Here is a 17,976-nt window from a genome sequence, read left to right on the forward strand (position 1 = left end):
AAAAATAAAATAGCCCATGATGCAATAGGTTCCACGCTGCCATTAAGTTAAAGCAACAGAATTGAGGCGATTGCCTATCCTGTTATTATATAATTTGGATATGTATCTTGAAATAGTTTTAAGTATAATGAGGTTATCATGACAAGCAACTGTTATGTTATTCAACTACTTCTCTAACATTCTTTTTTAGATTTTTATACATAAATCCCAAACACTAGTAAGCCATAGTCCAGTCTCCTTTAGCAATTTTTTTCCAACCAGACCTGCCATTCTGTTACAGGAATTGATTTGCTTTCTTTTCTAGTGCCAACTGAATGTATTCATTTTGTTATACAGGTATGGCAACCTGAGGAGCCCAAACTGTGAAGAAGATAGAAGCCCAAATTCATCAGAATGCAAGACAGTGCTCAGGAAGTAAGTATGGCTTTCTTAAGACTCAGAGTGAACTTTCAGCCAGAAATGGAATGTCATCAGCGCAGTTCATTTTTTCCCCTCTGAAGCTAAGGTATGACTTTATTTTTGGCTTTACCAATGATATAAACCAGAATGCCTGTAGTAACTGGATATGGGTTCATCTTGGGGATAAAAGTGTAAAGTCCAGGATTGGACATTGCCAAGTCCTTACTTCCTCTGTGGTCTGGGGCTGGGATGGGGAAATCATGTAGCTTTTAAGTGAGTTGGGTCTTCACGGTGAAATTTCATTGTTTCATTTGGGATGCTGAAAATTTACAGATCATCAAGTTTAACTGTATTCAAATGAGAGAGCCTCAATGCATTCCAAAGCTGAATATTAATTTGGGTTGTGTGTATTTTGGGGTTAGTTGTAGCACTGCCTGGATTACTGTATATTATTAAGAAAAATCTTGGACAGTTGTCTTCTATTTTTCTTATTTGTAAAAATATCCTTCCTCCATTTTCCCTCTTATGCTAGAGTGGAAAAGCTTGATGTCTGAGGATAACTTCAAGTCCCTGAGATACCACACTGACATTTTATATATATACATACATTTATAAATATTTTAAAGATACAGTTTATGCATAAACCACTTCCCTCAACCCACAGCTTTCCAAGAACAACAAATGTATTCATTTTATGATGCTATTCTATAAGTTACTAGAATGTACGATTCATGAAGTCAGAGATTGTCTTGTAGACACTGCATCTTCCCAGTGTCTAGCCTAGTATTCAGTACACAGTAGATGCTTTGTAAATTTTTGTTGAATGTATGTCAACAATGTAGTTGAGACTAACCCCATAAAGCCTTAGAGACTGAAGATGATGAGTCCAAGTTCTCTTCTGTCCCTTAACACCACTATTATCAAGGGATTCTGCCTGAATAATCTTATCTCCATCTTGAAATTAATAATTATAACAACTTAAGTCACTTTTCTTTTCTGCAGTACCACTGTGAACATTGAGTTATTGGCTAAGCAAGAGTAGATAAATCCTTCATCATGGTTCAAACCATAAAAATCCACAGATGGCTTTGGTTTTTGTACTGTCCAGGGTGACCATTTATTCAGATAGCCAGGTATCAGGATAACAGTGATGTGAAAAGTACCCAGGACTTTCAGTTTTCTCCAGTTCATTTAAAACACAAATAGGATTCTGGCAGAAACAATTAAGAAAAATAACTGTGTTTTGTGTCTGAAGTCATGTTCATTATTTTTAATATTTCATCATAAAACTTCATTCAAGTTCATTGTTTCCCAGGCAAATTGACTGTCAGAAAGAACTCTAGAATAAACTGAGGTTATAAAATAGGAAGTTGGAGTTGTTTTGATGTCTTACCTTAGTCTGAGTTGCTTTTCTAACAGTGCCTAATGGAAATATGTTGCTTACAGATAATTCCTTTATATTCTAAAATAGGTTAAAACTCCTTCTAATCTGACCCCTTTCTTTTCTCCCCCCCTACCTTATCTTGCCTCATTTTCCTTCTTTATTACTCCATTTTGCCTCATCCTGGAGTCCTTTTGCTTCCAGTAGAGTTAACGGGTTATTGATCCCTCAGACAGGAAATGCACACTCATTTGTATCTGAGATGTTGAAAGATTTTATGTGTCTGGCCTCTGTCATTTGATGTATAGCAGCAATTAGAAGGCCTCTCATTAGAGGTGACAGCACTAATTCTACAAGCCAGAAACACAGTATTTACTTTTCACAGTCACAGCACCTACTATTTTAAAAAAATGGAGTGCTTCTATTCAGAAATTTCTTTTGTTTCTATGTCACTGAGTCTCAATAACTTGTTAAGATTACAAACTGGGTAAAACATTGAAGATAATCAGAAGGCAACTAGTGAGAGCTGAGCCCAGAGAGCTGGGCTATTGTTTCAGCCCTGCCACTAACAAATTGTGTGACATCACCTAGATCAGGGGTCCGCAACGTATGGCTCTCGAGCCATATCTGGCTCTTTCTGCAGGAGCCATAAAGTCAATTTTTTTTTTTCAGGCGCTGTTACAGGAGTGCACACTGTGAGCACTGTACGGCTCTCACAAAATTACATTTTTAAAAATGTGGCATTTATGGCTCTCACGGCCAAAAAGGTTGCTGATACCTGACCTAGATCTTCTCTGGGTCTTAATTTCCTCATCTGAAATATCAGGGGTGTTGGACTGGATGCCTCTGGCAGTTTTGATGCTGACTGTTTATATCCTTAATATGTGGGCAGGTGCTAATAAATTTACTTCTATCTCCCCTTTCCTTTATAATGTTTTATATATATATATATGTATATATATATATAACATTATATGATATTATATATATATATATATAACATTATATGATATTATACGAACTATATGATATATACATATATCATATAGTTCAGAAAATAGCATTCATTAAAAAATAAAATTAAAAAAGAAAATAACATTCAGAAGTAGAAAAGGCCTTCTAGCAATGAGAATAAGGCATTTATTGAAAATTAAGCCTTTTTCCTAGGCTACTCTCATTTCTTTTCTTATATTACTCCATCCTTCCCTTCCCTGTAATTCTTTTTCTTGTGAATGGATTCTGATGGAACCATTTAGCTTAAAACACAAATACAAGCATTTAAAGACCTCCAAAAGTCTGGCTGCATGCCTCTTTTCCAGATCTATTTTACATTTTTTGCCATCTTGAACTCTTTGTCTCTCTGTTTCAGCTAAACTAGCCACTTGCTCTTCCAGGAACTTGACATGGAATCTCTCCCACCTCCATGCCTTTGTATAGGCTCAGCTTGGGAGCTTTTCCTTATTTCCCTAATCTTTAATGCTCTTTCCTTCCTCAAATTATCTTGAAACTACTTATCTGTTTAGATATTAGAATGTAAACTCCTTGAGGGGCAGGGACTGTTTTCCTGTTTGTTTTTTGGTTTTGTATTCTTTCATCTAGCACAATGGCTTGGGCATTCTAGGTGTTTAATAAATGTTTGTTGGATTAGATTGAACCACTAGTAGGTTCTTTGTCTTGCCCATCAAATGATTAATGATATCATAATTGGTTATCACAGAGCAAAGAAAGAGATTTTTGTCCCATGGTAAGCAATTCTTATTGTTTTCCTTTGGTCATAAATCTGTTCTCTTGTGATTTCAGGTGGGGAACAGACAGCAGGATTCAATGAAATCTTAAGGAGTAAAACATCCTGTTTGAGCTTAGATGTCTCTAGTATAGCAGATCAGAAAAATAAACACTGGATTGGGCTTAACTATAAGCAGAAAAATGTCTACCTTTGGTGTGTTTTTCCAGCATTTGCTTTTAAAGTGTAGAGCTAGAACAAGTGTCATACTATATGGGATATCCAGTTTATTATGAAAGGCTGTGTTTGCATCTGTCTTCTGATATACAAAGTGTTCTACATATAGCACCTCATTAAATCCTCACAAAAAGCCTCCAAAGTACTTAGTATGACTATTCCCATCCTTTTCTTATAGATGAGGAAATGGAATATCAGACATGAGAGTTTTTTAAGGTCCAGGACTGGTTAGTAGGAGAGCTAAATCTTGAAACTAGGTCTTGTGACTCCACTTTTTCTACTTTGCTGAGTTGCCATTCAGTTAGAAAGTTAATGTTTCTCCCTTGTTTTTTCTAAACGTGGACCCCTCTCTAAGAGTTTACTGAGTAGGAAGTTAAAAGGAGAAGGATTAGATGTGATCCAGTAGCAGCAATCTGTTACACAGAAGCAGCATTCAAGATGAAAGATTGCTTTCTTATGTCTTAGATGAAAACAAACTAATGCATTTTAAACATTTAAAGATGTATTAGAATGTCTCACAAAGACTTGACTTTCTAGTCCAGTGATTCTCCTTTTTGGCATATGTGCTATATCAGAAAGCTTAAAAATGATCTGATTAAAGGAAGAATCTTCAAATACCAAAGAAACCAACTTTGGTGCTTTTTGGATATTAGGATCTGTGCCATTCAAGTGGAATCTGGTAAGTTAAAGGAAAAAGAAGCCAAAGTTAAACTTGAACTGATCCAGAGAACAAGGACATAATTACTTCAAATATCTTACTCTGTGGTATCTAGAGCAACCGAGGGATTGAATATCTGCAGGGATGAAGCCCCACTTCCTTAATTTCTATCTAAACTCTTATTCTCTGTTAGAACTGCTTTTGCAGATTCTCCATAAGCCACTGCACTGTGCTGATTTCTGAAAACACAAAGAAAGTCAAAAGACAGTCCATTTTTACAAGGAGTCTCTGGTCTGATTAGTTGGGAATGGGGAATAACATGTAAGCAACTATATAGACACAAGATAAGTATACTGAGATTTGATAAATTGGAGACAGTGGACAAAGGGAAGAGCTAGCTTTAAAGGAGAATAGGAAGACTTCTTATAGAAGGAAGGATTTTAGCTAAGCTTTGAGGGAAGCCCAGGAATCTAGGAGTTGGAAATGAGGAGGGAGAACATTAGAAATATAAGGTATAACCAATGAAAATGTCAGATTTGGAATATGGAGGGCCTCTTGCAAGACTCACCAAGGAGGCCAGTGCCACTGGATCACAGAGTACACACAGATAGGAAAATAGGAGGGGACAGGGGTGGGGGGGGGTGGGAGTGGGGGAAGAGGATATTTTGTATATGTTGAATTTAAGATATCTATGAAACATCAGAGAGTTTAAGATACCTATTCAGCAGCTGGAGATTTAAGATCAAGTCAGCAAAGAGGTTGAGGCAAGATAAATAGAATGGAGAAGATTCCCTTTTTTAACTGAAGATTTGAGGTACTGAGGGAATTCTTAATCTTTGATATCTCTCTTCTTTCCCTCCCTTCCATTATCCCTCTATTCTATTTCAACTGGTGATCTTATCAGTTCCCATGCATTTAATTATCAACTCTATTTTTATCATGGTTCTATCTACATCTTTGGTTTTTCTAGGTTTTGCCCTGTCATGTGTGGAGACTTTTTAATCTCCACACATGTTTGCCATATAGCAAAAGAAACCTTCCTTAGGACTCATAATCCACTGAATTTGAGGATAAAAAGATATGGGCATTACTTGATAGGAATGATTTTGAGTGATTGCATCACTGTTCTCTTAGCATACATTGCTTCAAATTTGTTCCATTTAATTTAAAGGGATTCAGGAAATAATGCTTTAATTTATTTATTCTCTTCATGGACTATTCTAATGTTGAAACAACTTCAGTTTCCTTTTTATTGAATTGTCTTTGGAGACCTAAGTTTTGTTTTTCTTGTTCTCCAGGATAGCAAGGCTTCAAGCCATTGTTCCACCTATTTCTACCCCTCCCTGTCCTACACATTCAAGTAATGCAAATTTCAATTCTTTTAATCTTTCCAAAGGAATTCTAACTATTGACATGAGATTTCCAGTACTGATGCAGGGTCATAGAAATAGTAGTAACCCAAAACACTGGAAAGAGTTTAAAGGAATGTCAGATGAGTTAAAGAAAGTTGGCTGTGATTCTATAAGGCCTGGGAAACTTACAGTGGAAAGTATTTAAAAACCCTCCTGGAAAGGTTGCAATCAACTTAGATTCCAGTAAATTCACCTCCATTAAAAGGGCAGCTGCAAAGAATTTGGCCAAGTGTGGAAAGCATGTGAGCTTTAAGAGCAAAGTAAAGGCAGAGGATTTTCACTCATTTTTGGATGAGCGAAGGGAGGAAAATTGAAATGAGTTTTTTCTTTTAAAATCAAAATGAGCAAAAATTTGAAATAAACAAAATAGAGTGGAGAAGATCTAAATTCAAGCTGTTTTAAAAATATGCCTATTGGGTTTTAAAAAAGCATGAAATAACTGATGGTCTTTATAGTGAGAGCTAAAAGGAGTAAAGCTCCCCCCAAAATGTCCTTTTCCCAAGAGTAAGAGAGAGATTCATAATAAAATGGGTAAATGATCTTCAAGGAGGAAAAATGGGTATTTGAGGATTTTTTTGAGCTCTCTGGGAGATAATAGATAAAATAGATTTAAAAAAGAGAAAAAAACTTCAGACTGTTCCACATACAAATGAGTACAGCCTTTTAGATAATTTTCAAAAGTCAAGTCCCTCAGGCCCAACTATCTTTTGCATATTTACCCAAGTTCTAGTGATAATGCCTCAGACAGTATGGTCAGAAGAACTCTAGAATAAAAGAGCTGGAAGGTACCTCAGTGATCTTATGGCCTAGATCCCTATTTTGTCCAAATTTACAAAGCTGATCAATGTGTTTATCAAGGAGTAGAATTCAGGTCTCTCAGTTTGTTCTTTCTACCATACCACATTTACTAAGCCCCCATACCAAAGTTGTGGGTAATACTTTGGATATGTATTTAGGCTCTTTATTGATTGTAGTTTGGAGTTCTTTGTAACTAGGCTTAATTTATTGCAAACCTGTGCTAAATCACTTGGCTGTTCCTCTTCTAGTTAATGAATGTCATGAACAAAGTTCCCAAACAGCTGGTATAAATGTGGAAGTTAAATTTGTTTCCTGAGGAAGGAGATGGGTTGAAGGATATGAAGAAAGAAACAGGAAGACTAAATTGAGTCTGACCAAATGGTTGGCCTATTGAACTCGATGCCCATTTCCTGTCCCTGATGCCTTTGGAACATCTGTTATTACTAATGAAAACTCCATTTTAATAGTGAAAAGTTAGGCAATATCTTACCAGGTACCTTTATAATAAATATTAGCACTTCAGATGCAGACTGTGTAGGATGGGAAAATGATGGATTTCAGAAAAGTAAATGGTGGGAGAAATAATCCCCCTTCATTGAAAAGACTCTCCCTCTTCCCCAATATCAGTTCAGTTTTTTATTTCTCTTGAAGGGTTAAAGTTGAGGGAACCCTATCCACCTTATCTTTTCAAGCTTTCTTCCTAGTTCTAAGGTACTACTGGATTGGAAGTTAGAAGAGCAAGTTTTCAAGTCCTGGCTTCAATAAGCAAAGTAAAGCCTCAGGCATTTATTAAAGTTTTACTGGATGCCAGGCACTATTCTTAGCACCAAGGATACAAAGACAAGCAAAAAGAAAGACAATCTCTGTTTTCATGACACTTAAATTGTAATGGAAGAAAACTATGCAAAAAGGAGTTTGAAAAGCTGAAGTAGGAGAGGGAAAGGATCAAAGCACTAGTAAAGGAGGAATAAGTATTGAAGTCAGGAGAATCAGAGGCACATCTAGGAGGGGAATGAAGATTGACTGAGGTAGGCCTTTTTCCAAAATGGAGGCCATAAGAGGAACTCACTAATGGGAGAAGGAGGCTTGTTATGGTGAATGTTATAGGGAAAGATATTTTCCTTCTTACAAAGAAGGCCTCAGATGCTGAAAAAGGCACCTAGCTTACTAGTTGTATGACTGGTCAACTAATCTTTCCAGTTGTTTGCTAAAACTGGTATCTAATTTTAAGATAACTAAGAAATGAAATGTGACTAGCAAATCCCATCACTCATATTTGGAGATCTCTTTTCTAGAAGAAGTCCCTGAAATTGTATTGATTATTTCTATTTGTGAACAAGCGAAGTGGCAACTTACAAAGGCCTCAAAATAGCCACATTACCTTTTTCTAGAGAGAGTCAGTAGACCAAAGGCTTGAGAATTGATCTTCATCCCAATGTATGTTTTCTTCATTTATGTGTGATGGGAATTTTAACAACCTAGTCCAAACATTCCCTAACTTGACCCATGGACTTCTCTTCATTCTCTTATTTTGATATTTCAGTAGATCTATAAGTTCATAGTTTAATTTTGTACTTCTCTAGTGATTCATTTAACAACCCTTTAATATTTTTTCATCTTATGCATCTCCACTATTTACTATTGGCATGACCTTCAGAAAATCCCTTTCTTTTTTCTGGGTCTCAATTTTCGTATCTACAAAATGAAGGAGTTGGACCAAATGATCTTTAAAGTTTTTCCCAGCTCTAATTTCTTTTATATTATCAATGCCCCCCCCAGAAGACCTCTAGAGGGGGCACACTCAGCATTCTGGGAAAAAAAATTCCTCTAATTCCCTTGATACCAAATGAATATAGGACACGTAGACTCTCCATAGGTTTTCTGTCATTCTTGTTGCAAAACTTGCCCACCTTCTTTTCCAGTGATAGATATATCTTCCTGATGGTATTCTTTACCCTGCTTCTCCAATACAATTATTCATTAATTTTTCTCTATGTTGAACTTTAGGTGATCTGAACTTTAATTTTCTGGAGGCTGTGGAGTGGCAGGACTTGTAGCTTTAGAGTTTCAATAAAACAATATGTTGTTATTGAAGAGATGGGCTTTTGTTTCAGGGGAAAAGTTGGAGTTGTTAAAAATTAGTAAATTAGCATTTATTAAACACTTATTATGTGCCAACTACAGTGCTAAATCACTGTGCAACTTACTAAACATCATCCAGTCCATAATTCTTCTCCTATTCAATAAATGGGCCAGACTCATTGTCAAAGCTCAGTGTCCATCCAAATATGTTTACTGATTGACTAACTCTATGGTTAGTCTAGTCCAGTGGTTCCCAAACTTTTTTGGCCTACCAACCCCTTTCCAGAAAAAATATTACTTAGCGCCCCCCGTCACATACTATCACTGCCCCCTTACAGTTATTCACCGCCCCCAAATTCACCTGTGGCCATCACCGTCTTCCTGAATTGCTGCAGCACCCACCAGGGGGCAGTGGTGCCCAATTTGGGAATCACTGGTCTAGTCAAATGGTGTCAGAGTCATGAGTTAGGGGCTGAGAGGTGACCCATAATACTCCTTGGTGTGGTCAGAACCAGATTAAAATATAATTGGGAAATATTTAACAAAATAAATGAAAATATAATAGAACATAGATAATATATATGATTTTCTAACTCAATATGTGGGCTCAGGGATCCTCTTGTGTGGTGTAGTGGCTTCCATTTCTACTTAAGTTTGACATCACCAGTCTAGTCAATAGTCATTCTTTAGCCACTTGATTTTTCTAGTGTGAAAAATTAGACTACTCTTTTGTATTAGTTTCTAGGGTTTGATACTGTCAGCAAAATGATACCTGTTAAAAGGAACATTTGAAGTATTTTGTTCTAATGACAGAGAATCACACTTCTAATTGGAATCTATGCTATATATCCTTCATGACAGTAGCAGCCAACATCTTTGGTGAACATACCTTCCCCAGTTTTAAATACTGCTCTGTAGCTTGGTTAGAGTACAAAGATATCTTCCTGTATCCCTTGTGCCTTAGAGGACTTCTGTCCTAGCTATTCACTAAACGCTTTGGAATATGCTTCTCACTGGAGCAGTCTAGAGTTACTTTTACAGCTTATCAAAGGTATTAATTTCTGAGAGACAGCATGGTGCACTGGATAGAACATTATATGTGGAATCACAAAGGCAAGTTCAAATTCTGCCTTCGGCACTTATTAGTTGTGTGACCCCAGTTAAATCATACCATCTCTGAGTCTCAAATTCTTCAATCATAAATTAGGAATATTCTTCCCTATAGTGCCTTCCTCATAGCATACTGATAAAGCTTGAATGGGATAATGTACATGAAGCACTTTACATTATTTTAAAAGCACAGTATAATTGTTTGCTATTATTAAAGAAAAGGGAGGCGTTAGTCCTGTTCCTCTATAGTGGATTAAAATATATATCACTATCTTAATGCTTCAAGTTCATTATTTCCTGCTTATAGGCCATTAAAGTATCATAAAATACTGGAAATTTAGATTCAGTCTGGTGACCCTTTATTACCATATTATATTTATCTTAAATATTTTTCAAAGAACGAAGTATGTATGTGTGTGTTTGTTTGCATGATGATTGTCTCTATTTTTACTGGCAAGAAGTTATTTCTTTTATATTAGTCATATCTTATATGTACAGGTTGTCCCCAAAATCTTAGTGCAGTTTTAAACTTAAATAACTTCAGAATTATAATGCTACAAACTTCTAAAAAAAGCATTTGAAAAAGTTACTTAAAGTTTTAAAACGTTAATGTTTCTTATTAGAATTCAATATAACTACCATCCTGTGCTACATATGTTGCTCTATCAGATTTTTAAACTTTGTAAAAACTTTCATCAGCTGCTATTCAGTGATTGAAAGATAGATGGTCTGAATTTGTAATCCTAGACTGAACTTCATCTAAAGAAAGGAATTTTGATGTGTATACAACATTTTTGAGATGAACCACAAGAAAAAAATGTGCTGGAGCCAGGTCAAAGTGGCTGAGGTGGCCAAGCTAGAGAATCACTTCTCCTCTGAGAAAGTGCTACCTAGAAACTGTTTACATTCAAGGCATAATCGCAAAGTGCCCTAATTGGTTAAAATAATGTTGAAAATTTAGTATTCAAAATTTGCAAAACTAAGTATAAAAATTTAAATAAACTTTCAAATTATCCCAGTAAGTTTGTATCATTTATAATTTTGAAGTCACTATAAGTTAAAACTGCATTAAGATTTTTGTATGTCCTGCTCTCTGTGATGCTGATGTTACTCATCTCCATCAAAATTTTCTTCTGAGGCCTCACTGAACACGGAAAAGGTTACCTGGATTTTTGAAGGTTATGCTGGTGAAGCACACACTCCAATAGATCCCACCAGACAGGAAACACTTGGAGTTTTGCCCTGGCAACACACTTTATATCTGTTAGCTAAGAACCACCTTAGCTAAGCTTGGAGAAGCTTAGTAGCAAAATGTTTGCCACCAGGTGATGGATTTTCTTAGCCAAAGAAATTCAAGAAACTTCCTGCCAAGGAAAATACAAACTGTAATCTATATTGCTGGGGAATTGGCACCAATGAAATCATGATACTTTAAAGAAGTTATTGACTTACCATGAAGTCGACTCTTTGAGTTATATTTCTGGCACTGATAAAGGATTGGCCTTGCTATGCCAGAACCTTCTCAACTTGCCCCTCCTTTTATCAGAATATATAGTTGAGATGATTTAGTAGTTAGTTAATTGTTGGATTGCTTGATTGCATTTGAGTAAAATACTAGAAAAGAGAATTTTAGTGGCTTGTTCAAGATCATACAACTAGTAATTAGCAGAGTCAGTTCTTGAATCAAACCCTCTGCTTCCAAATCTAATACTCTTTTCAGTATTCCATATCTTTCACCTTTCTTTTAAGGAGCCAAATCATTTTTGTAAATATCTTTTGACTTATTCTGTTAAATGACATGTGAATTTGATGGAGAAAAAAATCATCATCATCGTTTTATATGGAGAAGCCAGTGACTTTAACTTTTCTAAAATAATCTAGTTAAATGTTAAGATTAGAAGAAGAATCAAACTTCTTTCCTTCAGGCCGCTCTATTATTGTATATCAATGGAGTTGAGAATCCTTCCCAAGTTAACAGTGAAGTTGTTTCTAGAAGGCCTTTACGTCTGAAATTGATACTCTCAAACCATGATTCCTTTGTAGTTATTACACTCATTTATAAACTCACGACAAACCAAATAGACATAGATTAAAGTTTGGGAGTAGAACTAAGAAAGATTATAGGGGAAAAAGAAATGAGTGATCCTTGTTTTTCCTGTAGTGACAGAAAGATTCCATGATATTACTTTATTTACTGAGATAATAGAAGTCTCATGTACATATCTGCTTCTTGGTCTAGCAAGTGTAGGCATTTTCTTCCCAAGGACCTCAAACTTGAAGCTTTTCTGAGCATTGGGCACTCATCCAGCTTTTTCCAGAAAGCTTTTCCTCCCCAACAATACAGATAAACACTCAGCTGATAGGAGGTTAGTGGGTTGCACAGTTGCCTTTGTTATTTATTGTGTAGGACTTTTTTGGGAGGTGGTTGGGAAATAGGGAGGGTGTGCTTTCTTGACCCACTCCCATCCTCATTCCCCTTTGCTGGAAATTCCTTTTGGTAGTAAATGAATGTCTGGAGTGTGTTGAACTTTTAAACATCTCTTGGAGAGACTCAGCTCTGATAAACTGGGCTTTTGCTCATACTAAGCTGTGGGAAGGGAAAGTCACTGTAACAGAGTGAAATAGGAGGGTTCCTTAGCAGAACTATTGAAAAACAGAAAAATTCAAAGTAAGCTGCACAGTGGCAACCAGTCCTATCTGTACAGAGCTCCTTTTTCAGAGACTTTGGCCCTTCTGATAGTTGTCCTCCCTCTGAAATAAGGGATACAGTATTACTGTATCCCTGTTTATGCTCTGTTTCTATCCAGATTCTGAATACTACATGTTTTGACAAGGCCTGGGAAAAATTGGGGGTTATGGAAAATAAGTTAAAGGAGCAATGAGATGATGATCTCTTTGTAAGGTCATTATTCCTTTTGGAACTTTTTTGAAAGGAAGATAATTTTTTCTTCCTTCTATCCATTTTCCTATATGCAAAATGGGGAGAATCCTTGCTTCTAGAGTTATTGATAGTTGTCTGGAAAGTAAGAAGGTATTGTGATTAATTAATTCATTTGGCCCCTGTTTTGAAAAGTTGTTCAAACATGTTCTCTGTAAGGGCAAATGGGATCAATGTTGATGCAGACATGCTATGGTCTAGTTTCTTTCTTCAGCTGTCCTCTATGGGTCTAAAATCAGGAACCATATGAATAAGGGGGGGAAACTGCAGAAAAATCCCTAGATTCTCCCTAAAAAGGAAGTGTTAAAATACTGCTTCATGATATTCTTCTTCATATGATGATATATGATTTTTTGCCTAAGAATGGGAAAAGCACATGTCTAAAAACTGTCTTAGACCTCTTTAAAGGGGTAGACTATTGATTGAATTTTAATTTTTTCATATTTTTAATAAAGTCTAGAACTACTAATTTTCCTAGGAAAATGTAATATTTATAGTTTTTAATTTAACCTGAAATTGAAATCTAATTTTCATTTTTTAACTGGAAATTTTAATTTGATGTTATTATATAATCTTGAGACTTCTATATACACACACTATATATATTGACATACATATTCATGTACATATATCCTTGTCTATATGTATTTATGTGTATATGTATGCTTACATGTATGTATACACATGTATTATGTATATATGCATATATATATGTTAAAGTCCCCTAATATTTGCCTTGGAAGAAAGGAATGAATAAATTCATCATCCTTCTGTTTATTCTTAAATTCCAAACTTAAATGTGAGCTTATTTAAATCAAGATTCCTGGTATGAATTCAGGACTTACAAAATGGAAATATATCTGTGAAATCCTTAAAGGTTAATTCACTTATAGATAATAATGACCTATAGCATTTTAGTTAAAGAAATATCATGTTTGAAGAGTAAGCAGAGTAGGTTAAGAACTTGCTAGTTTCTTAGTTCTTTTTACTGATGAAATAACTGTATGATATGTCAAACAAATGTCGATTACTTTGTGTGTGCTCCCATCATCTTCCCATTATGCTCGTCAATGTTAATGAATATCATTTAGTCCATGGTGGGAAAGCCCAGTTTTTTAATAATAATGATGATGACAGCATTTATATAGTCTTTTAAGGTTTGTGAAGTACTTTACAAATTTTCTCTCATTTGAATTTTACAAAAACCCTGGGAGTTAAGTGCTATTGGTATCCCCATTTTACAGATGGGGAAATTAAGTCAGACAAAGATTAAGTGAATTGCCCAGTGTCACATAGCTAGTAAGAGCCAGTTGCTGAATTTGAATTTAGGACTTCCCAACTGAAGGTCTGGAATTCTATCTCTATACCATCTACTTGTCCACCAGAAATCTGCAACCTAGGATGGAAGAATGTTTGTATACCTTCTCATGTATATTATGCAGCTTTTTATTCAACTTGATATTGAATCAGCAAGTGTTTGTAATGAGAAACAGATTTTGATAGTAATAGTACATGAAACATGAAACCTAGTGTGATGAACATATAGTTGATATGAAATTAGAGTTTAAGATCTCCAAGTACGCATAGTGTTAATGAATATGAGGCCAAGCTCTCATCCCATTTGGGACTATTAATTTTGCTCTGTCCTATGGTTAAAGATAATATCTTCAATACTTGACAGATGTTCCCTTAGTCACAAAGGAAATGAAATCAGAGTGTGTATAGATTAGTACAAATTCATTATTACAATGGAAAACCAATTCATTGTGAATGTCCTGCTCATTGATGGTAGATTGGATGATGTCTTTGATTGACTGTAAGTTGTATAGGAGAAGGGAGACTACTTCAGCTGTATCACAAAGTGCAGAAGGGGAAATAATATAATATAAAGCTAGAGAGATAGGTTGGGGCAGAAGAATTTATATTTAATCCTGAAGACAATTAGAAGCCTCTGGTCTCCACTGAGTCATATGATCAGATCTATGCTCAAGAAATTTACTTTGATAGAAAGGTGTAGGATGGAGTAGGATGGGGATATACTTGAGTCAGGGAGATGGGTTAGGAGTCTCTTGGGATAATCTGAGTGAGAAGTGATCAAGTTCTGAACTAAGATGGGAGCTGTGTGTGAAGGGAGAAGGGTTAGGATTTGTAAAGTGTTATGAAAGTAGACATAGCAAGATTTGATAAAAAAAAATAAAATAAGATTTTATGATCACTATTTTAAGAGATTTAGAACTGGAAAATCTATTACCCAGCAAATCCTTTATGAAGGGCTGAATCTCTACATTTTATTTTCATCCTCTTTGCAAAACAAATTAAGAGAGATAACTTTCTCTCTCTTTCTTGCAGTGCAATTGCCTCCATCTTGAGGGCCTGGCTGGACCAGTGTGCTGAAGACTTTAGAGAACCGCCTCATTACACTTGCTTGCAGAAACTGCTGGATTATCTTAAACGGACCATGCCAGGCTCTGACCCTGAAAGAAGAGCACAAAACCTTCTGGAGCAGTTTCAGAAACAGAAAGTGGAAATTGACAGTAAGTCTCTCCCCTCAGGAATGAAAAAAGTCAAGAAGACCTGGGTTCACATCCTTTCTCCAGCTTGCTTTGTGATTATGGATACAAGCTCTCTGAGAAATGATTTCTTTATCTATAGAGTAAGGATAATAAACATTTTAGTTTCAAGAATTATTTGGAGGTTTAGGTGGGATAATGAATATAAAGTATTTTGCAAACTTTAAAGTGTTATATAAATGTCAGTTTTTATTTTTAATAGAATGTTTTTGTGACATTCTGTAGAGATGAGACAATTCTGTTCTTAAAAGAAAGGCATAGCATATGTAAAATTATAAGACGTATTCTGTATAGCCCAAAGGAACAATTTCCCCCAAAGGGTATTAAAATATAATCATAGAGTAATAGAATATTTTTTTTTAAACCCTTGTACTTCGGTGTATTGTCTCATAGGTGGAAGATTGGTAAGGGTTGGCAATGGGGGTCAAGTGACTTGCCCAGGGTCACACAGCTGGGAAGTGGCTGAGGCCGGGTTTTGAACCTAGGACCTCCTGTCTCTAGGCCTGACTCTCACTCCACTGAGCTACCCAGCTGCCCCCAGTAATGGAATATTAAGAGCTAGAAGGGATTGTTAGCAACTGCCTTGCTCAAAATCCTCATTTTGGGGCTGAGGAAGCTAAGACCCAGAGAAAATAAAAATATTTTCCAGGTAGAGTTTTAGAGGTTTGGTAGCCAGCCAACTTGTTTAGGTCCAGGTTAAAATTGTATGTATGCAGGTTGTTAAATGCATATCCATTTCCGTGTGTGCCAAATAATTGTTCAAGCCCACCAGCCATCTCTCTATATGTACCAAATAATTATTTTGAAAACCCTAGTGCTACTCATAAAATAAGTATGCCAGGGGCTCTCATATAAATGTCTGTATTATAGAGACATTTTAAGAATTTCCACCAAGCAAGGGGTTAAATTATGGTGAGAAGCTCCCCTCTTGGACGTTTGGAAATGGAGTTTCTCTCTCTCTCTCTCTCTCTCTCTCTCTCTCTCTCTCTCTCTCTCCATATATATATATATATATATATATATATATATATATATATATGGAAGTAGTCTCATTCTTTCAGCTTGGAAAGTGTCACTGTGATCTGCCCTCTGCCAGCACCACTTACAATCCTGGCCTCGGCCTTTGTTCTTTAGCATCTTCTCTATTTGCTGCATCAAAGGAAATGAATATGGTTGTTTTTTCCTATTTGAAGAACTGCTTGCCTATATCCAAGGACAAAGGATAGGCCCACAAGACAGGTCACATACTGGCTCCACTAATTGTCAGCCCACTGTAACTTAGAGAGGGTCCAGTATGCAATTCCCAGCTGACCTGTTGTCCGCTTTCCCGGTTAGAAAGTTCCCTTTGGCCTGGGAGCCCACTTCCTAGTTTGCTGTGGCCACTGCTGACCGACTTGGAACTCCTGNGGGGGGGGGGGAGAGAGAAGGAGGGAGAGAGAGAGAGGGAGAGATGGGGGACACTAGAGAGACAAACTATGTCAGCTGCCTCCTATTTTTTTCTCTTTCTTTTACAAGTCCTGTGTACAAAGAAGTTGGAAAGATTTTTCCTTCCATACCATTCACTAAAAAGTCATTAGATACCACCCTGATTCAGGTCTACTTTGGTAGATAGAGAACTCTGGGTGTGGAATTAGGAAGACCTCACTTCAAGAGGCCATAGAAACTTACTAGCTGTGTGACCTGTGACAAGTCATTTTACTTCTGTCTGTATCAGTTTCCTCAATTATAAAATGGGGATAACAATAGTACCTACCTTCTTGTGAAGATCTAATGAGATGATATTTGTAAAGTACTTAGCCCACTGCCTGGCACAGAGTAGATACAATTTTTAAAAAATGCTTTTCCCCTCCACTTCCCTTTCTTCCTCCTTGTTGCTTCTAGGAAGCAAATAAAGATTCTTGCTAAACTTCATGAAGGACAGTGTGTGCCTTTACACGACTGTCACTCTAATATCTGGAATAGTCTTCCTCTTTCCCTGGGCCCCTTGGAACACTTAGCTCCTTTTCAGACTTAACTCAAGTGTCGCTTCCTTCAAGGGGCCTTTTTCAATTCCCCCACTCTCATTATCCTCAAACCAAATCTCTTTGAAGGTTTTTAAAATTGTTTTTCTTAGGGTCTATATTAACTTGCTGCAAGCAGGTTGTATCCTCCAATAGAAAGTAAGTTCCTTGAGGGCAGGGACTGTTTAATTTTTATCTTTGTCTCCAGTACCTGGCTCAGCACCTTGCTTTTTGATTGATTGATTAATTGAGTCCATATGTAATGGCCTGAGATAAGTATCAATAGCAAGTCATAAGGGGAAGGCTTTTCTTAAAAGTTTCACTAAGAACTCCACATTTCTATTTCCTAACAATTCATTGAGTCTGTGATGTGGGGTTTTTTTCCAGTGGTACAGGTCACACTCTAAGAATGCCTTCTCATCCTGTGAGATATTTGTGAACAGTCTCCCATAGATCCTCCATCCAGCATGCAGCAGAGCTTCCTTTTGACTCTTTTTAGTTGTCAATAAGCATTCAGACTGTCCATTTGTTATCACTTTTTCTAAAGGACCAGCTTACCAGTTATTAGATTATATGTTTCTTAGATAATATCTTTTATTCCATTTTCATTGGTCATCTTTAGAAATATGCTACAGTCTGCTTATATTTAGCATGCTTCTATACATTGC

At 36.3% G+C, this 17,976-nt stretch overlaps 1 protein-coding gene across 2 annotated transcripts in view; it reads left to right on the top strand.

Moving 5' to 3' along the window:
• The window catches only part of RGL1 (ral guanine nucleotide dissociation stimulator like 1), a 162,769-nt gene that overhangs the window by 76,583 nt on the left and 68,210 nt on the right, over positions 1-17,976 (top strand). For both annotated transcript variants that reach the window (XM_044676160.1, XM_044676161.1), the window contains exons 4-5: positions 337-414; positions 15,088-15,272. In XM_044676160.1, coding sequence (XP_044532095.1) covers positions 337-414; positions 15,088-15,272 — 263 coding nt within the window. The remainder of the gene's footprint in view (positions 1-336; positions 415-15,087; positions 15,273-17,976) is intronic.

The sequence above is a fragment of the Gracilinanus agilis genome, chromosome 4 (assembly GCF_016433145.1).
Source record: "Gracilinanus agilis isolate LMUSP501 chromosome 4, AgileGrace, whole genome shotgun sequence".
Lineage (NCBI taxonomy): Eukaryota > Metazoa > Chordata > Mammalia > Didelphimorphia > Didelphidae > Gracilinanus > Gracilinanus agilis.